General features: G+C 38.8%; 1 protein-coding gene across 1 annotated transcript; it reads left to right on the top strand.

The window, feature by feature from the left end:
- Nucleotides 1-403: 403 nt before the first annotated feature.
- NPY5R (neuropeptide Y receptor Y5) lies at nucleotides 404-2152 on the top strand. The gene has a single exon (XM_055587434.1). It carries the CDS (start codon nucleotides 535-537, stop codon nucleotides 1873-1875), a length of 1341 nt encoding a protein of 446 aa, XP_055443409.1. The 5' UTR covers nucleotides 404-534; the 3' UTR covers nucleotides 1876-2152.
- The last annotated feature ends 15333 nt before the right edge of the window (nucleotides 2153-17485 follow it).

The following is a 17485-nucleotide window of genomic DNA, read 5'->3' as shown; positions in this document are numbered from 1 at the left end:
ATAAACAGAAATATGTGGGGATTCAAAGGAGATCATATCCAATTGAATAGATCAAGGAATAATTTAGGGCAGGTTACTTTCAAGTTTGACCTTGATTGATGTAGGATAGAAAGAAACATCTAAGATATGACTACAACAGGTATCTCCACTAGACAAAAGTATTAATTAGCTATTATAAGTAGATATCTTGAAGTTCTTATCCACATTTTCCTTTTCCTTCCCTTACATTTTTCCTACATAAGTGAAAAAAAAAGGTCTACTTTGTTTTTTTTTTTTTGGTCTACTGTTCTAACATGAGTCAATACATCATAGAAATGATGATGATAGATTTAAACTTACTATAATTGTTATGGCTGATATTTGCACTGTACTTGGTGCCAGGTAAAGACTTCACTAACCTTTCTTAGTAAATTAATAAGGTAACAGGAGAAAATGGTAAAATTTTGCTTTCTTCTCAATGGATTAATTTATAGTTGTCATGATTTTTTTTTAAGTTCCTAACTAGTGTCTTTCTATTCCAAGCAGGAGTATAATATGGATTCAGAGCTCAAGGATTATTATAACAAAACATCTGCTGGCGAGAACAATACTGCTGCTCTTCGGAACTCTGATTTCCCAGTCTGGGATGACTATAAAAGCAGTGTTGATGACTTGCAGTATTTTTTGATTGGACTCTATACACTTGTAAGTCTTCTTGGTTTTATGGGGAATCTACTTATTTTGATGGCTCTCATGAGGAAGCGAAATCAGAAGACTACAGTCAACTTCCTCATAGGGAACCTGGCCTTCTCTGATATCTTGGTTGTGCTGTTTTGCTCACCTTTCACACTGACCTCGGTCTTGCTGGATCAGTGGATGTTTGGCAGGGTCATGTGTCACATTATGCCTTTCCTTCAATGTGTGACGGTTCTGGTTTCCACTTTAATTTTAATATCCATCGCCATTGTCAGGTATCATATGATAAAACATCCTGTATCTAATCATTTAACAGCTAACCATGGCTATTTCCTGATCGCCACTGTCTGGACACTGGGTTTTGCAATGTGTTCTCCTCTCCCAGTGTTTCATAGCCTCGTGGAACTTCAGGAGACCTTTGGCTCAGCATTGCTGAGCAACAGGTATCTATGTGTCGAGTCATGGCCATCTGATGCATACCGAATTGCTTTCACTATCTCTTTATTGCTTGTTCAGTATATTCTGCCCTTAGTTTGTCTAACTGTAAGTCATACTAGTGTCTGCAGGAGTATAAGCTGTGGATTGTCCAACAAAGAAAACCAACTGGAAGAAAAAGAGATGATCAACTTAACTCTCCATCCTTCCCAAAAGAGTGGGCCCCAAGTGAAGCTCCCCAGCAGCCAGAAGTGGAGCTACTCATTCATCAGGAAGCACAGAAGGCGGTACAGCAAGAAGACAGCCTGTGTGCTGCCTGCCCCAGCCAGGCCGCCCCTGGAGAACCGCCCCGGAAGGCTTCCGGAGCATGCGGGCTCCAGGAAGAGTCCGCTCCCTTCATCCAGTAAGTTCATACCAGGGGTGCCCACCTGCTTCGAGGTGAAACCAGAAGAAAACTCAGATGTTCATGAGATGAGAGTAAACCAGTCTATCATGAGAATTAAAAAGAGATCTCGAAGTGTTTTCTACAGACTGACTATCTTGATACTAGTGTTTGCGGTGAGCTGGATGCCTCTACACCTTTTCCACGTGGTGACCGATTTTAATGATAACCTGATCTCAAACAGACATTTCAAATTGGTGTATTGCATATGTCACTTGCTGGGCATGATGTCCTGTTGTCTTAATCCAATTCTGTATGGATTTCTTAATAATGGGATCAAAGCCGACTTAAGGTCTCTTATACACTGTCTGCATATGTCATAATTCTCAGTGTTTACTAAGGAGAAAAAAAGTGTGGTGATCACCTAAAATATACTCATAGTAACTATGTATTTATAATCAACAAATTTCATTAACATGTGGAGTTTATGTATAAGAGCTGTGAATTTGGATGTCAGTTCATAATATATAGAAGATAATTTTAATGTGTTATATAAGATAAATTCATTTAGTTGTGTAAAGTCATTGTCAATCCAGTCTGTAATTTCATTTTAAAGAGTAGTTATATTACCTTCCATTTCAGCTTGTCTGTAAACCAATGAATTGTAAGTTCCTGCTTAAAATAAAAATCGTATTTAACCACCTCAGTATTTTTTGCTCAAAATTTTAAGTAAAAAAAAAAAATCTTATTTTTCCTAAGACATTTAACTTCAAATATGAGGACTATCTATTAGTCTTCATTTTTACTTCACAGATTTCTTAATATTTTACTTCTGAAAATACAGAAAACTTTCAGTATGCCCAGAAAACCATAAATAAATGACAGATATATATTGTTGTTCTTGTTTAGTCACTAAGTCATGTCTGACTCTGAGACTGCATGCTCCACTGTCCATGGGATTTCCCACACAAGAATACTGGATGGGTTGCTATTTCATTCTCCAGGGAATCTTCCTGACCCATGGATGGAACCCCATCTCCTGCATTGGCAGGTGGATTCTTTATTGCTAAGTCACTAGGGAATTCCCCCTTGGATATAGGCCTAAGTCATAAATTTAATTGCCAACAGTGGGTACAGTTTTGGAATCTCCACAGGAAAATATTTATTTTCTATCATTGATGATTGCTCAAGTTATCAATTTATTATCACTATCCTAGTTGTTGTTCAGTTGCTAAGTCGTGTCCAACTCTTTGCAACCCCATAGACTGCTGCATGCCAGGCTTACCTGTCTTTCACTGCCTCCTGGGGTTTGCTCAAACTCATGTCCATTGAGTTGATGATGCCATCCAACCATCTTATCCTCTGTTGACCCCTTCTCCACCTGCCCTCAATCTTTCCCAGCATCAGGGAAAAAGTTGTGTTTGTTTTGCTTTTCCAGTGAGTCAGCTCTTTGTATCAGTTGTTCAAAGTATTGATGGTTCAGCTTCAGTATCTGTCCTTCCAGTGAATATTCAGGATTGATTTCCTTTAGGGTTGACTGGTTAGAACTCCTGCTGTCCAAGGGACTCTCAAGAAGCTTCTCCAGCACCACAGTTTGAAAGCATCAATTCTTTGGCGCTCAGCCTTCTGTATGGGTCAACTCTCACATCTGTATATGACTTCTGCAAAAACCATAGCTTTGACTATATGGACCTTTGTCGGCAAAGTAATGTCTGTGCTTTTTAATACCTTGTCTAGGTTTGTCATAGCTGTTCTTCCAAAGAGCAAGCATCTTTTAATTTTAGGGCTGCAGACACCAACCTCAGTGATTTTGGAGCCCAAGAAAATAAAGCCTGTCACTGTTTCAATTGTTCCCTAAGTGTTTCCTATTTGCCATGAAGTGATGGGACTGATGCCATGATTGTACTTTTTTGAATGTTGGGTTTTAAGTCAGCTTTTTCACTTTTGTCTTTCACCATCAGGAAGCTCTAGGTTCTTCTTTACTTTCTGCCACTAGGGTGGTATCATCTGCTTATCTGAGGTTATTGATATTTATAACTGTTGCTTTTTGACCTGCATACAATTTTCTCAGGAGGCAGGTAAGGTGGTCTGACATTCCCATCTCTTTAAGAATTTTCCACAGTGGTGATCCACACAGTCAAAGGCTTTAACACAGTCAATGAAGCAAAAGAGAATGTTTCTTTGGATTTCTCTTGCTTTTTCTGTGATCCAGCAGATGTTGTCAATTTTATTTCTGGCTTCTCTGCCTTTACTAAGTCTAATTTGTACATCTGGAAGTTCTCAGTTCATGTACTGTTATAGCATAGCTTGAAGGATTACCTTGCTAGCATGTGAAATGAGCACAATTGTGCTGTAGTTTGATCATTCTTTAGTACTGCCCTTCTTTGGAGTTGGAATGAAAACTGACCTTTTGTAGTCCTGTGGCCACTGCTGAGTTTTTCCAAATTTGCTGGCATATTGAGTGCAGCATTTCAACAGCATCACCATTTAGGATTTTAAATAACTCAGCTGGAATTCCATTACCTCCACTACCCTTGTTTGTAGTAATGCTTCCTAGTGGTTTTCCCTACTTTCTTCAATTTAAATCTGAATTTTGCAATGAGGAGTTATGATCTGAGCCACAGTTAGCTCCAAGTCTTGTTCTTCCTGACTATATAGAGCTTCCCCATCTTCAGCTGCAAAGAATATAATCAATCTGATTTCAATATTGACCTCTGGTGATGTCCATGTGTAGAGCTATCTTTTCTGTTTTTGGAAGAGGATGTATATTACGATCAGAGAACTCTCTTGGCAAAACTCTGTTAGCCTTTGCCCTACTTCGTTTTGTTCTACAAGGCCAAACCTTCCTGTTCCTCCAGGTACTTTTTGACTTCCTCCCTTTGCATTCCAGTCCCCTATAATGAAAAGGACACTTATTTTTGGTGTTAGTTCTAGATGGAATTTTAGGTCTTCACAGAACCATCCTACTTCAGCTTCTTCAGCATTAGTGGTTGGGGCATAGACTTGGATTACTATAATGCTGAATGTACTGCTCACATAGCTCACCAAGAAATGAGGCAGCTTGGGGTTCCCAGGGCATTCTCTGCCAATCACTACAAGCCACCCTATCCATACTGGTATGTCATCTCGTATTGTGACAAAAACATCTGCTTTTCAGTTTCTTTCTAGATTTTCTAACACAAAACTAGGTACAAGCCTCTCTGCTTTTAGCTTCCCTCTAATCTGTCTGGGGTTATATGAGTGTCCTAAATTTTGACATGATAGCAGAGAAAACTTTGGTTCACTATTCTCTTTACTTCTTCTTCTTACTGTATGGTCTTCTGCTTCTTTCTGCCTACTAAGAATGCCCCTTGCTAATAAAATCTTCATTTTTCGCTGCTCTATGGCAAGTGAGAAACGCTGGGCTGGAAGAAGCACAAGCTGGAATCAAGATTGCTGGCAGAAATATCAATAACCTCAGATAGGCAGATGACACCACCCTTATGGCAGAAAGTGAAGAGGAACTAAAAAGCCTCTTGATGAAAGTGAAAGAGGACAGTGAAAAAGTTGGCTTAAGCTCAACATTCAGAAAACGAAGATCATGGCATCTGGTCCCATTTTTTTTGGGCTCCAAAATCACTGCAGATGGTGATTGCAGCCATGAAATTAAGACGCTTACTCCTTGGAAGGAAAGATATGACCAACCTAGATAGCATATTCAAAAGCAGAGACATTACTTTGCCAACAAAGGTCCGTCTAGTCAAGGCTATGGTTTTTCCAGTGGTCATGTATGGATGTGAGAGTTGGACTGTGAGGAAAGCTGAGCGCCGAAGAATTGATGCTTTTGAATTGTGGTGTTGGAGAAGACTCTTGAGAGTCCTTTGGACTGCAAGCAGATCCAACTAGTCCATTTTAAAGGAGATCAGTCCTGGGTGTTCTTTGGAAGGACTGATGCTGAAGCTGAAACTCCAGTACTTTGGGCACCTCATGCGAAGAGTTGACTCATTGGAAAAGACTCTGATGCTGGGAGGGATTGGGGGCAGGAGGAAAAGGTGATGACAGAGGATAAGATGGCTGGATGGCATCACCAACTGGATGGACGTGAGTTTGAGTGAACTCTGGGAGATAGTGATGGACAGGGAGGACTGGCATGCTGCAATTCATGGGGTTGCAAAGAGTTGGATACGACTGAGAGACTGAACTGAACTGATGACATGTGGTAAAACTATGTTCAGAATATCAAGGTTTGTTTTTGGAAAATAAAGCTTTTGTGTTTTAAAATCTTTCCCCTAGGACTTCCCTATTGGTCCAGTGGTGCAGACTTTGGCTTCTAGTGAGGGAGCTCAACACCTGGTCAAGCAGCTAAAATCCCACATGCTTTGTGACCAAAAAAAAAAAAGCCAAGAAAACAGAGACAATATTGTAACATATTCAATAAAGATTTTAAAAATGGCCTACATTAAAAATATATTTAAAAAATTAAAAAAAAACAAACACTTTCCCTTTTAAATGCTTACATTCAAGACTATAGTGTCACCCCAAACCAAAACAAAAAATTCTCAGTTTAAAAATGACCTCTTATGTAAAAGAAATAGCTATTTTCACTTTCATTAGGACAATCAATTTTACATTAGTGTCCAAAGGGGGAAAACTCGCTCATAAGGACAAATATAAAAACATACAGAGGTATTTTATCCTGTTCAGTTCAGTTCAGTCGCTGAGTCATGTCCTACTTTGCAACCCTGTGGACTGCAGCACACCATGCCTCTCTATCCATCACCAACTCCCAGAGTTTACTCAGACTCATGTTCATTGAGTCAGTGATGCCATCCGACCATCTTATCCTCTGTCATCCCCTTCTCATCCTGCCTTCAATCTTTCCCAGCATCAGGGACTTTTCAAATGAGTCAGTTTTTCGTATCAGGTGGCCAAAGTAATGGAGTTTCAGCTTCAGCATCAGCCCTTCCAATGAATATTCAGGATTGATTTCCTTTAGGATGGACTGATTGGATCTCCTTGCAATCCAAGGGACTCTTAAGAGTCTTCTCCGACACCACAATTCAAAAGCATCAATTCTTTGGCACTCAGCTTTCTTTATAGTAGAACTCTCACATCCATAAATGACTACTGGAAAAACCATAGCTTTGACTAGATGGACCTTTGTTGGTAAAGTAATGTCTCTGCTTTTTAATAAGCTGTCTAGGTTGGTCATAACTTTTCTTTCAAGGAGAAAGTGTCTTTTAATTTCATGGCTGCAGTCACCATCTGCAGTGATTTTGGAGCCCAAGAAAATAAAATCTGTCACTGCTTCAACTGTTTCCCCATCTATTTGCCATGAAGTGATGGGACAAGATGCCTGATCTTAGTTTTCTGAATGTTGAGTTTTAAGCCAAGTTTTTCATTTTCCTCTTTCATTTTCATCAAGAAGCTCTTTAGTTCTTCTTCATTTTCTGCCATAAGGGTGGGTTTATCCTGTCAGAGTAACTTATTTAACAAATGTACAATAATTGTCAAACCACAGATTTTATGGTTCCTAATAGATGAGTTTAGTTAAACAGGATTAACTGATTTAATCTTAATCTACTGAAGCTCTTAAACTATTGAACTCAAAGGAAGCCATTTATCTTCCCTAACCAGAAATGACTGAATTTCTTAATAGTTGAAAGTTGAGAAGTTTGAATGGATTGGTGGATAGAAGTCATTAAGGGGAGGATTATGGTTTTAGAAGGCATTATGCATAATAATTTCCTTCATGGAGACTTGCTTAGTGAGTTAAACAATTTATGTTCTGTCTACTCTCAGTTGCTCAAGAGTTGGTTATCTTTTTTTTTTCCTTTTCTCTCCTGGTGTTTGACTTGATTGCTTCTTTTATAACACCTCCACAAAGAAAGCATAGCTAAAATAAATGGAGATGAAATTAGAAACACTCACCCTCACTAAATTTTAACAATAATTTTAAAGTATTCAATTAAAAAATATGGTAAATTAAATTTTAATGGTTATTTAAATTTTCCTGCTAGGCATGTTGCCCATTATTATGGATAATAAAGCACTAAGTGGGGAAAAAAAAAAAAAAAGCTGGGGAATGCACAAGTGAAGTTGTTCAGTCATGTGCAACTCTTTGTGATCCCATGGACTGTAACCTACCAGGCTCCTCTGTCCATGGAATTTTCCAGGTAAGAATACTGGAGCAGGCTGCCATTTCCTTCTCCAGTGGATCTTCACAACCCAGGGATTGAACCCAGGTCTCCTGCATTGCGGGCAGACCCTTTACCATCTGAGCCACCAGGGAAACCCAAAGAGCAAAAGCCCAAAGGGAAATGTACAAAGAGCATCTAAAATGGCTAAATACAGGACATGGAAGCAACCTAGATGTCCATCAGCAGAAGAATGGATAAGAAAGCTGTGGTACATATACACAATGGAGTACTACTCAGTCATTAAAAAGAACACATTTGAATCAGTTCTAATGAGGTGGGTGAAACTGGAGCCTATTATACAGAGTGAAGTAAGCCAGAAAGAAAAACACCAATACAGTATACTAACACATATATATGGAATTTAGAAAGATGGTAACAATAACCTTGTGTATGAGACAGCAAAAGAGACACTGATGTATAGAACAGTCTTATGGACTCTGTTGGAGAGGGAGAGGGTGGGAAGATATGGGAGAATGGCATTGAAACATGTGTAATATCATGCATGAAACGAGTTGCCAGTCCAGGTTTGATGCACGATACTGGATGCTTGGGGCTGGTGCACTGGGATGACCCAGAGGGATGGTGTGGGAAGGGAGGAGGGAGGAGGGTTCGGGATGGGGAGCACATGAATACCTGTGGTGGATTCATTTTGATGTTTGGCAAAACTAATACAGTGTTTCAGGCTTAAAAATAAAATAAAATAAAGAATAAAAAAATAAAATGGCTAAATGATGAAGAAACATATATGAGGCTGATTCTATTCAGATATGTATTGAATGCCTGCTGTCTACCAAGACCTCTTCTAGGTATCTGGGATACAGCAATGAGAAAGATACCTTATGGTCTGATGCTTGCCTTCTGGTGAGAAGGGAGGGAGAACCAGTGGATTGATATAGATCAATAGTAAGCAATATGAACAGTAAAAGGTGAGTTATATAGTAATGATATAATATATAGATAGATATATTCATTTCCTAGTATGAATTAATAAAGTACCACAAGCTGGGTGGCCTAAAACAGCAGAAACTTATTGTCTGACAGTTCTGAAAACTAAAAATGTGAAATCAATGTGTCTGTTCCAGTGAAAGTTGTGAATTCTCCTTGTCTCTTCCCACTTCTGACTGTTAGCAGTCTTTGACGGTCTTTGCTGGTGGACTACATCACAGGACTAAGATCATGGCATCAGGTCCCATCACTTCATGACAAATGGGAAAAAAGTGGAATCAATGACAGGCTTTATTTTCTTGGGCTCCAAAATCACTACAGACAGTGACTGCAGCCATGAAATTAGTTTTTTTTTTTTTTTTTTATGGGTACAGGATTGCTATAAGAAATTCACACCTCTAGACTAACATGAGGCCATTATATGACGGCTAAAGAAAGATGAACAATCCAAAGCTGGATAATTTAATGCCAGTAAAGGATGGTTTGATAATTTTAGAAAAGAAGTTTGCCTTTTTAAATGTCAAGATAACAGGAGCAAGATCCCAATTGAAGCTGAAACTCCAATATTTGGCCACTCGATATGAAGAACTGACTGACTCATTGGAAAAGACCCTGATGTTGGGAAAGATGGATGGCAGGAGGAGAAGGGGATGACAGAGGATGAGACAGTTGGATGGCATCACTGCCTAGATGGACATGAGTTTGAGCAAGCTCCGGGAGTTGGTGATAGACAGGGAGGCTTGGCATGCTGTGGTCCATGGGGTTGCATAGAGTCAGACATGACTGAGCAGTGAACTGAAGAGAAGAAACTTCTGCACACCAAGAGTCAGCCGATGAGTTCCAAAATAACATTAAGACAATTGAGAAGAAAGGGTATCTGCCTGAACAGGTTTTTAATGCAGATAAAATTGTCCTTTTCTGGAAAAATTGCCATAAAAGATATTCATTAATAAGGAAGAGAAGAGAGAAGAGTTTGAGGCAGAAAGGTGTAAGCTTACTCTACTGTTTTTGTGCAAACGACGTCAGATTTATGATAAGTTCATCACTTATTTACAAAGCTGCTAATCCTTGAGCCTTGAAGGGAGATGATAAACATCAGCCAGCAGTCTTCAGGCTGGGCAACAAGAAGCCCAGGACAATGAGAACACTTTTTTTTTTTAAGTAGTTCCATTGATGCTTTGTCTCTAAAGTCAGAAAATATCTCTTGAGCAAAAGGGACTGATTTTTAAAGTTCTTTTGATATTGGGCAACATCTCTGGCCACCCAAAACTGCATGAGTTCAAGAATGAAGGCACTGAAGCTGTGTACTTGCCCTTAAGCACAGTATCTTTGCTCAGGCCCTAGATCAGAGAGTGATAATGACCTCTAAAGGTTATTATGATATCTATGGAAAGGATTTTCAGTACTATAGAAGAGAACTCTAATAGAAGATTGTGGAAGTCTAAGAAGGATTACACCATGGAAGATGCCATTGTTGTTATAGTAAAAACTGTGAACACCCTTGAGTCTGAAACAACAAATTCTTGCTGGAGAAATCTATATCCATATATTGCACATGACTTTACAGGATTTCTGATAGAGCCAAGCAAGGTCATGAGAGAGTTTATGAATATGGCAAAAAAAAAAAAATGATAAGAGCGAGGGTAAGAGCTAATAGACATTACACCAGAGGAATTAACAGAAGATGACTTGACAGAGATAAGTGCTTGCAAAGCAGTGCCAGACAAGGAGTAGGAGGATGTGGAAGAAGCAGTGCCAGGAAACAAGTTGGCATCAGACAGTCTGTCAGAATGGTTCCAATTATCCTAGACTCCTTTTGACTTCTTCTATGACATGGACCCTTCTATGAAACAAAGCAAATAGCAAAAGGATTGGAGTCTGTAGGGAAATTGTGGGGAGAGAGCAAATTAGCCAAGATGGCATATTCAGGCTCTTCCACCTTATGTTTTGTAAATAATGGTTATGTAACAGCTAAGATCACTTATCCTAACAGCTGAGATAGCACTGAGCATGTGCGTCACGAGGTATGCACTAGGTCACGGGTTTTGTGGGCGATATGGATATATGGGCTCCACTTAAGAAAGTGGTGACATTATTGCTGTGTCAGGGCTGTGTCCGCTGGGTCAGCCCAGGGAGGAGAGAATACAGCGTGTCTACTGCTACAGCTGCGGCGACAGCCAGAAGAGAGGTTGTGTGTAGCTTTGCTGTGTTGTGGTATATCTGCTGCCTCAGCTTCTGTGTCAGCCAGAAGACAATAAACGAGTCTGCAGTTCCTACAGCTCCTCGAGTCTCCTTCCAGCCTCTTAACTCGCCCCTTGCCTACCCTGGGTTCAACGAACAGTATGCACAACAAGACAATTGGTGTAACAAACATGATGAACAGTAATACAAAAATATATTTAGAGAAATGACAAAAGCAAAAATCAGACATAGATTACAATGTATTTCTGCAAAGTTACATCTGTATCCCCTTCTATATCCTCTGCCACCCCTGAGACAGCAAGACCAACACCTCCCCTTCCTCCTCCTCCTCAGCTTGCTCAAGATGAAGAGGATGAAGACCTTTATGGTGATCCACTACCATTTACTGATTAGTAAATAATCTTCATGCCTCTTTTGTGTGTGTGAGTGCCTTCATGTGAAAATCTAATAGCTGTACAGCAAGAACTGTAAGAGACATTTCTGTCATCATTATCATCATAACCTAAGTATCATGTAGAACATTGTGTGCAAGAGGTACTAAGCGTATAACCTACCCTTATATAAGCATAAGGTGAGTGATATTTAACATAAGATTAATAATGTGGAACTCTGCTTTCAAAGAATTATGTTACTATACAATATACCTCTCTTTCATATTTGGAAAGTTTGCATCTCAGACTGTCATCATAGATGAGGCTTTTAAAAACTGTAATGAATATTGGTAACACTATATGCTATAAAATTTTGTTTTATTCATTAGCGTGTAGTCTTGACTGATGGCTACTGTGAAGTGATTGTATTGATTACATTTAGTTCAGTTCAGTTCAGTCACTCAGTCGTGTCCGACTCTTTGTGACCCCATGAATCGCAGCACGCCAGGCCTCCCTGTCCATCACCAACTACCGGAGTTCACCCAGACTCACATCCATCGAGTCAGTGATGCCATCCAGCCATCTCATCCTCTGTCGTCCCCTTCTCCTCCTGCCCCTAATCCCTCCCAGCATCAGAGTCTTTTCCAATGAGTCAACTCTTTGCATGAGGTGGCCAAAGTACTGGACTTTCAGCTTTAGCATCATTCCTTCCAAAGAAATCCAGGGCTGATCTCCTTCAGAAAGGACTGGTTGGATCTCCTTGCAGTCCAAGGGACTCTCAAGAGTCTTCTCCAACACCACACTTCAAAACCATCAATTCTTTGGTGCTCAGCTTTCTTCACAGTTCAACTCTCACATCCATACATGACCACAGGAAAAACCATAGCCTTGACTAGACGGACCTTTGTTGGCAAAGTAATGTCTCTGCTTTTGAATATGCTATCTAGGTTGGTCATATCTTTCCTTCCAAGGAGTAAGCATCTTTTAATATCATGGCTGCAATTACCATCTGCAGTGATTTTGGAGCCCAAGAAAATCAAGTCTGGCACTGTTTCCACTGTTTCCCTATCCAATTGCCATGAAGTGATGGGACCAGATGCCGTGATCTTCGTTTTCTGAATGTTGAGCTTTAAGCCAACTTTTTCACTCTCCACTTTAACTGTCATCAAGAGGCTTTTTAATTCCTCTTCACTTTCTGCCATAAGGGTGGTGTCATCTGCATATCTGAGGTTATTGATATTTCTGCCAGCTATCTTGATTCCAGCTTGTGCTTCTTCCAGCCCAGTGTTTCTCATGATGTACTCTGCATAGAAGTTAAATAAGCAGGGTGACAATATACAGCCTTGATGTATTCCTTTTCCTATTTGGAACCAGTCTGTTGATCCATGTACAGTTCTAACTGTTGCTTCCTGACCCACATATAGGTTTCTCAAGAGTCAGGTCAGGTGGTCTGGTATTCCCATCTCTTTCAGAATTTTCCACAGTTTATTGTGATCCACACAGTCAAAGGCTTTGGCATAGTCAATAAAGCAGAAATAGATGTTTTTCTGGAACTCTCTTGCTTTTTCCATGATCCAGCAGATGTTGGCAATTTGATCTCTGTTTCCTCTGCCTTTTCTAAAACCAGCTTGAACATCTGGAAGTTCATGGTTCACGTATTGCTGAAGCCTGTCTTGGAGAGTTTTGAGCATTACTTTGCTAGCTTGTGAGATGAGCGCAATTGTACAGTAGTTTGAACATTCTTTGTCATTGCCTTTCTTTGGGATTGGAATGAAAACCAATCTTTTCCAGTCCTGTGGCCACTGCTGAGTTTTCCCAATTTGCTGGCATATTGAGTGGAGCACATTCACAGCATCATCTTCCAGGATTTGAAATAGCTCAACTGGAATTCCATCACTTCCACTAGCTTTGTTCATAGTGATGCCTTCTAAGGTCCACTTGACTTCACATTCTAGGATGTCTGGCTCTAAGTAAGTGATCACACCATCGTGATTAACTTGATCATGAAGATCTTTTTTTGTGCAGTTCTATGTATTCTTGCCACTTCTTCTTAATATCTTCTGCTTCTGTTAGGTCCATACCACTTCTGTCCTTTATCGAGCCCATCTTTGCATGAAATGTTCTCTTGGTATCTCTAATTTTCTTGAAGAGATCTCTAGTCTTTCCCATTCTGTTGTTTTCCTCTATTTCTTTGCGCTGATCACTGAGGAAGGCTTTCTTATCTCTCCTTGCTATTCTTTGGAACGCTGCATTCAGATTATGTGCATTCTAAATCATAAATGATAAAGACTTTAATGAGAATAAATTCTCATTCATGGTGTTTCAAATCTCTCTTTTTCTCTCAGTATTAATAAGTTTACTAAAGGGTGGAATGTCAAGGGCTAGGCAGTAGAATATTGGATCTACATAATCTTGAGTGCTTTTAATGATTTTCTTGTACTCCGTATAATTTGTTCGTAAGTCAAGGTCATGCTGTAGACGCAGTTCAATGTAAATGAGACACATTCACAAGGAGTTAAAACCCAGAACTTCATGTAGTTATGTATTCAGGAAACAATTTAAGAAGTAAGTTTTTCACATGGTATGATGGCCAGAGTCCTGCACAGTTTTCAAATTTACCCTAGAAGTATATTTGAAGATAGTGATGTTTTTAAAATCTGTTCCTCTACCAACAGATTTTGACACCAATGTGTGGGGTTTTCTTTCACATTGCTACTAACTGTCCAACTCTTGGGACATAAGTTGAGTGTCCTACAATTCAATTCTGACACTATTCAGTTCCGTACAAACCTGGAATTAGTGCAGATCCTGCAGGCCAGAACCTAGTCCCACAAAGCTGCCCCCACTTCAGACACCAGTCAAAAGCCTCCAATTGTCAGTCAATGGATTGTGAATCTGGGATTACCATGATCCTTCCTCAGCTTGTTAGAATTCAGTAATGCCTAATAGAACTTAGGGACACTCTTTATACTTATTGGTTAATTCTAAAAGATGTTATAAAGATACAGATGTGTATCCTGATGAAGAGGCATTATTATGTATATAGGAAAAGGTCCAGGATGGTCCCAAGTGCAGGAGCATCTGTCCCTTGGAGTTGGGGTGCACCATTCTCTCAGCATGTGGACATGTTCATCAACCCAGAAGCTCTTCAAATGTGGGAATTTACAGATTTATGGAGATAATTTATGGAACTTCCTCACGTAGTCATAATCAATCATCCATTCAGTTTCCGGCCTCTCATACCCTCCTCCCAGAAGATGATTGCTAACTATGTCATAGTCTTTCTGGTGACCAGCACCATCCCAAAGCTATCTAGTAGCCCACCAAAAATAGTGTCATTTGAACAAAAGATGTTGCTGTTATGCAGGAAATTCCAAGGGATTAAGGAGCTCTGAGTCAGAAACCAGGGAGGAGACAAAATACATATTTATTATTATTTCACAGTGATAAATGAATGCCAAAATATTGCAACTATACTCTTGTACATTATACAATACAATTCTTCTTAGTATTCCATCCTGAATAGATGTCAACAAACTCTTATCTACAATTCTTGATGTGAAATTATCTAAGCTCCACATAAAACTAGTAATGAGCCTTATACATACCATTTAAGAGATATAGCCACACATTTTCCTGCAGAAATATTATTATTTTTATTAAGGAATGCTGCCTCAGACCATACTGGTGGTAGCAAATAATAGAATATGGATATTCTAATATTTACTTTTCTAAACACATCTGATCCCAGATTTTGGATGAAAGTTTGTGGCTATGTAATCTATGCATCTACCACTTATTCCCCATCAACCACATTTTAGCAAATAATTTCTTTGAATAATCTCTATATCCCTTATATACATATGTTTGTATGCATTTACTTCCCAAGTGGCTCACTGGTAAAGAATCCACCTTCCAAGCGGGAGACCAGGGTTTGATCCCTGGGTCAAGAGGATCCCTGGAAAAGGAAATGGCAGCCCACTCCAGTATTCTTGCTTGGAAAATCCCATGGACAGAGAGGCCTAGCAGGACACAGTCCATGAAACTGCGAACAGTCAGACACACCTGAGTGACTGAGCACTCACTCAGTAGGTCTGTCACACAATTTTAAATTTCCTGGCTCTTAATGTGAATGATTTCATTTGCAACTTCACCTTCAAGGACAGTGCTATCTAGCATGGCTTTGGACCCAGGGGTTCCGTACTGTGTCTGTAAATCTTCATGGCACTTATGAAGTGTTTGGGGCCATTAAAATCACTAAAGGTACAAATAGACACTGTTTAAATGTTTGCTTAAATAACATGTTTTATCTGCCCTCCTTTCTTTTATTATATCAGTTCTGAGAGCAAGTTCAGGCTGGTAGCTGAAGCAAAAAGAGCATGCTGGTGACTCAGTCATTCAGCTGATAAAGCACTTGGCTGGACACCCGAAACCACCGTGGTCCTTTGACTTTTATAAAAGTTTGGGTTTTAGTCTTAGATGTAAGTTAATAGACACCATTGTCTCATAGGAAGCAGAAGGAACACTGTGTTAAACTACAACTTAATGAGGAGGAACATGATGATAATTTTGCAAATCTGTCTCAGCAGCTTTAGAAGTTTGCATTAGCTACTTTAAAAGTTTATGTGGCACACCAAGATGTCTCTAAGCCTAATAAAAATATTATTAAAATGAGAAAATAACTGGGCCTATTTGATACTTGATTTATTAAGAATATTTATTAAGAATAAAGAGTATCCAAACCAAAGATACAGCTGTGGAGTAAAATGCTCTATAAATGGAAACCTAAATGTCTAATATTATTTATAATATCTAAATCATTTACAATAAAACCACAAAAGTATTGTCATAAAAAAATTGAATATATGAAGTCCAAATTGAAAAAGTTCCAAAATCAGATTATGAAAGCAGGAATTTTAAAAATATTATTGACATCATAAACATTTAGTTGCATTTAAATCTATAGTTTAAAATGCACCTATCATCAAAAAATATTTTAATGGGTGAAGTTATTCCAACTTATTTTAAAGTAAGAATGTATTATGTGTTAGATATATAAAAAAAAAACAAACCCTAAATCTCTCTAGAGATGTAGTGAATATTGTTAAAGTTCATTTAAAGTAATATCTTCATGTTTCTAAAATGCAATACAATACAATACCATAAAAAGATTATATTAAGCAGCAGCTTTGGTGGTCTCTACGAATACTTTTCTTGTGGATATGTACATAGTGCTGAGCTAAGAGTTTTGGTGGCAATTCCGAAGATAGGAAAGAAAGGGGCAGGTAGACTCATAATCTTGGGCTTTTTGTTTGTTTTCTCTTTTTCTCCATTCAAGTGTGCTGCCTCAGGCTCCTTGCATCAAGAGTAACGGATTTGAAGTCTTCTTCCTCAATTAATCTGTCACTTCTTTTCTCCTTAGAGTTAGTCAAGCATCTTTCACTTCATTTTTTTTCTTTGTTCTGTAACTTTTCCTACATCTTCTCCTCTAATCCTATTTTTCAGCTTGATTAAAACTGTGATAGTTTTTCCCTGCCCTCATGTTGATGATTTTTTTAAGGATTCTTATCAGAAAAAGATTCCTTTTTTTACTTCTTAGAACATGATAAAGGAAAGATTTGTTTCTCATTTGAACCTGACCATTTTCATGGATGATCTGTGCCAGAAACAGTGCCATTTTTCAGATCACCTTATTGATAATCAGAGTTTAAACAGCAGACACCTGGATTTGGGTTTGTCCTTCCATTCCTAAATCCTTTAAGAAATGTACTCCATTCTTTCTGCCCCTAGTTAGTAAAAATTCAAGTTTCTTTGCTTCTTATCTTCCAATAGGACAGATCACTTCAGATATCCATAGATAGCTGGAATCTTTCTCTTCATATTTGGAAATATTTGGAAAGCTGTAGTAATTTGATATATAATTTAAAGAAACAGGAATCAGAGAGGGGTGACCTAGAGAGAGAGATAATCCAAAGGTAATGTCTACTTGATTTTGTTTTGCCTTTTTTGCTTTGGAAAACTTACTTTTTAAACATATTTGCTTAGAATCGTGTCAAAGTAGCTGTATTTATTCACCTAAGAACACTATGCCAGGTAACGTAAGAAGTGGTAAGGAAAAGGCTTCCTAGTGCTTAGGTGGGTGATAAAAGTTTTATGGTGATCAATACCAGAAATTGATACTTCCACTGAGTCATTTATAGGTAGCCACAGAAAGCTCTGAATTACCTAATAGGAAAAAAGTCAACTCATCTGCATTATACTCATTTTATACTTTTACAAAACTAAACTGAAAATCT

This window comes from Bubalus kerabau, chromosome 7 (assembly GCF_029407905.1).
Source record: "Bubalus kerabau isolate K-KA32 ecotype Philippines breed swamp buffalo chromosome 7, PCC_UOA_SB_1v2, whole genome shotgun sequence".
Classification (NCBI taxonomy): Eukaryota; Metazoa; Chordata; class Mammalia; order Artiodactyla; family Bovidae; genus Bubalus; species Bubalus kerabau.
This window is presented reverse-complemented; position numbering and strand designations above follow the sequence as displayed.

What these genes read in the sequence shown, in the direction of transcription:
- NPY5R (XM_055587434.1), top strand. Translation starts at nt 535, where the DNA reads ATGGATTCAGAGCTCAAGGATTATTATAACAAAACATCTGCTGGCGAG.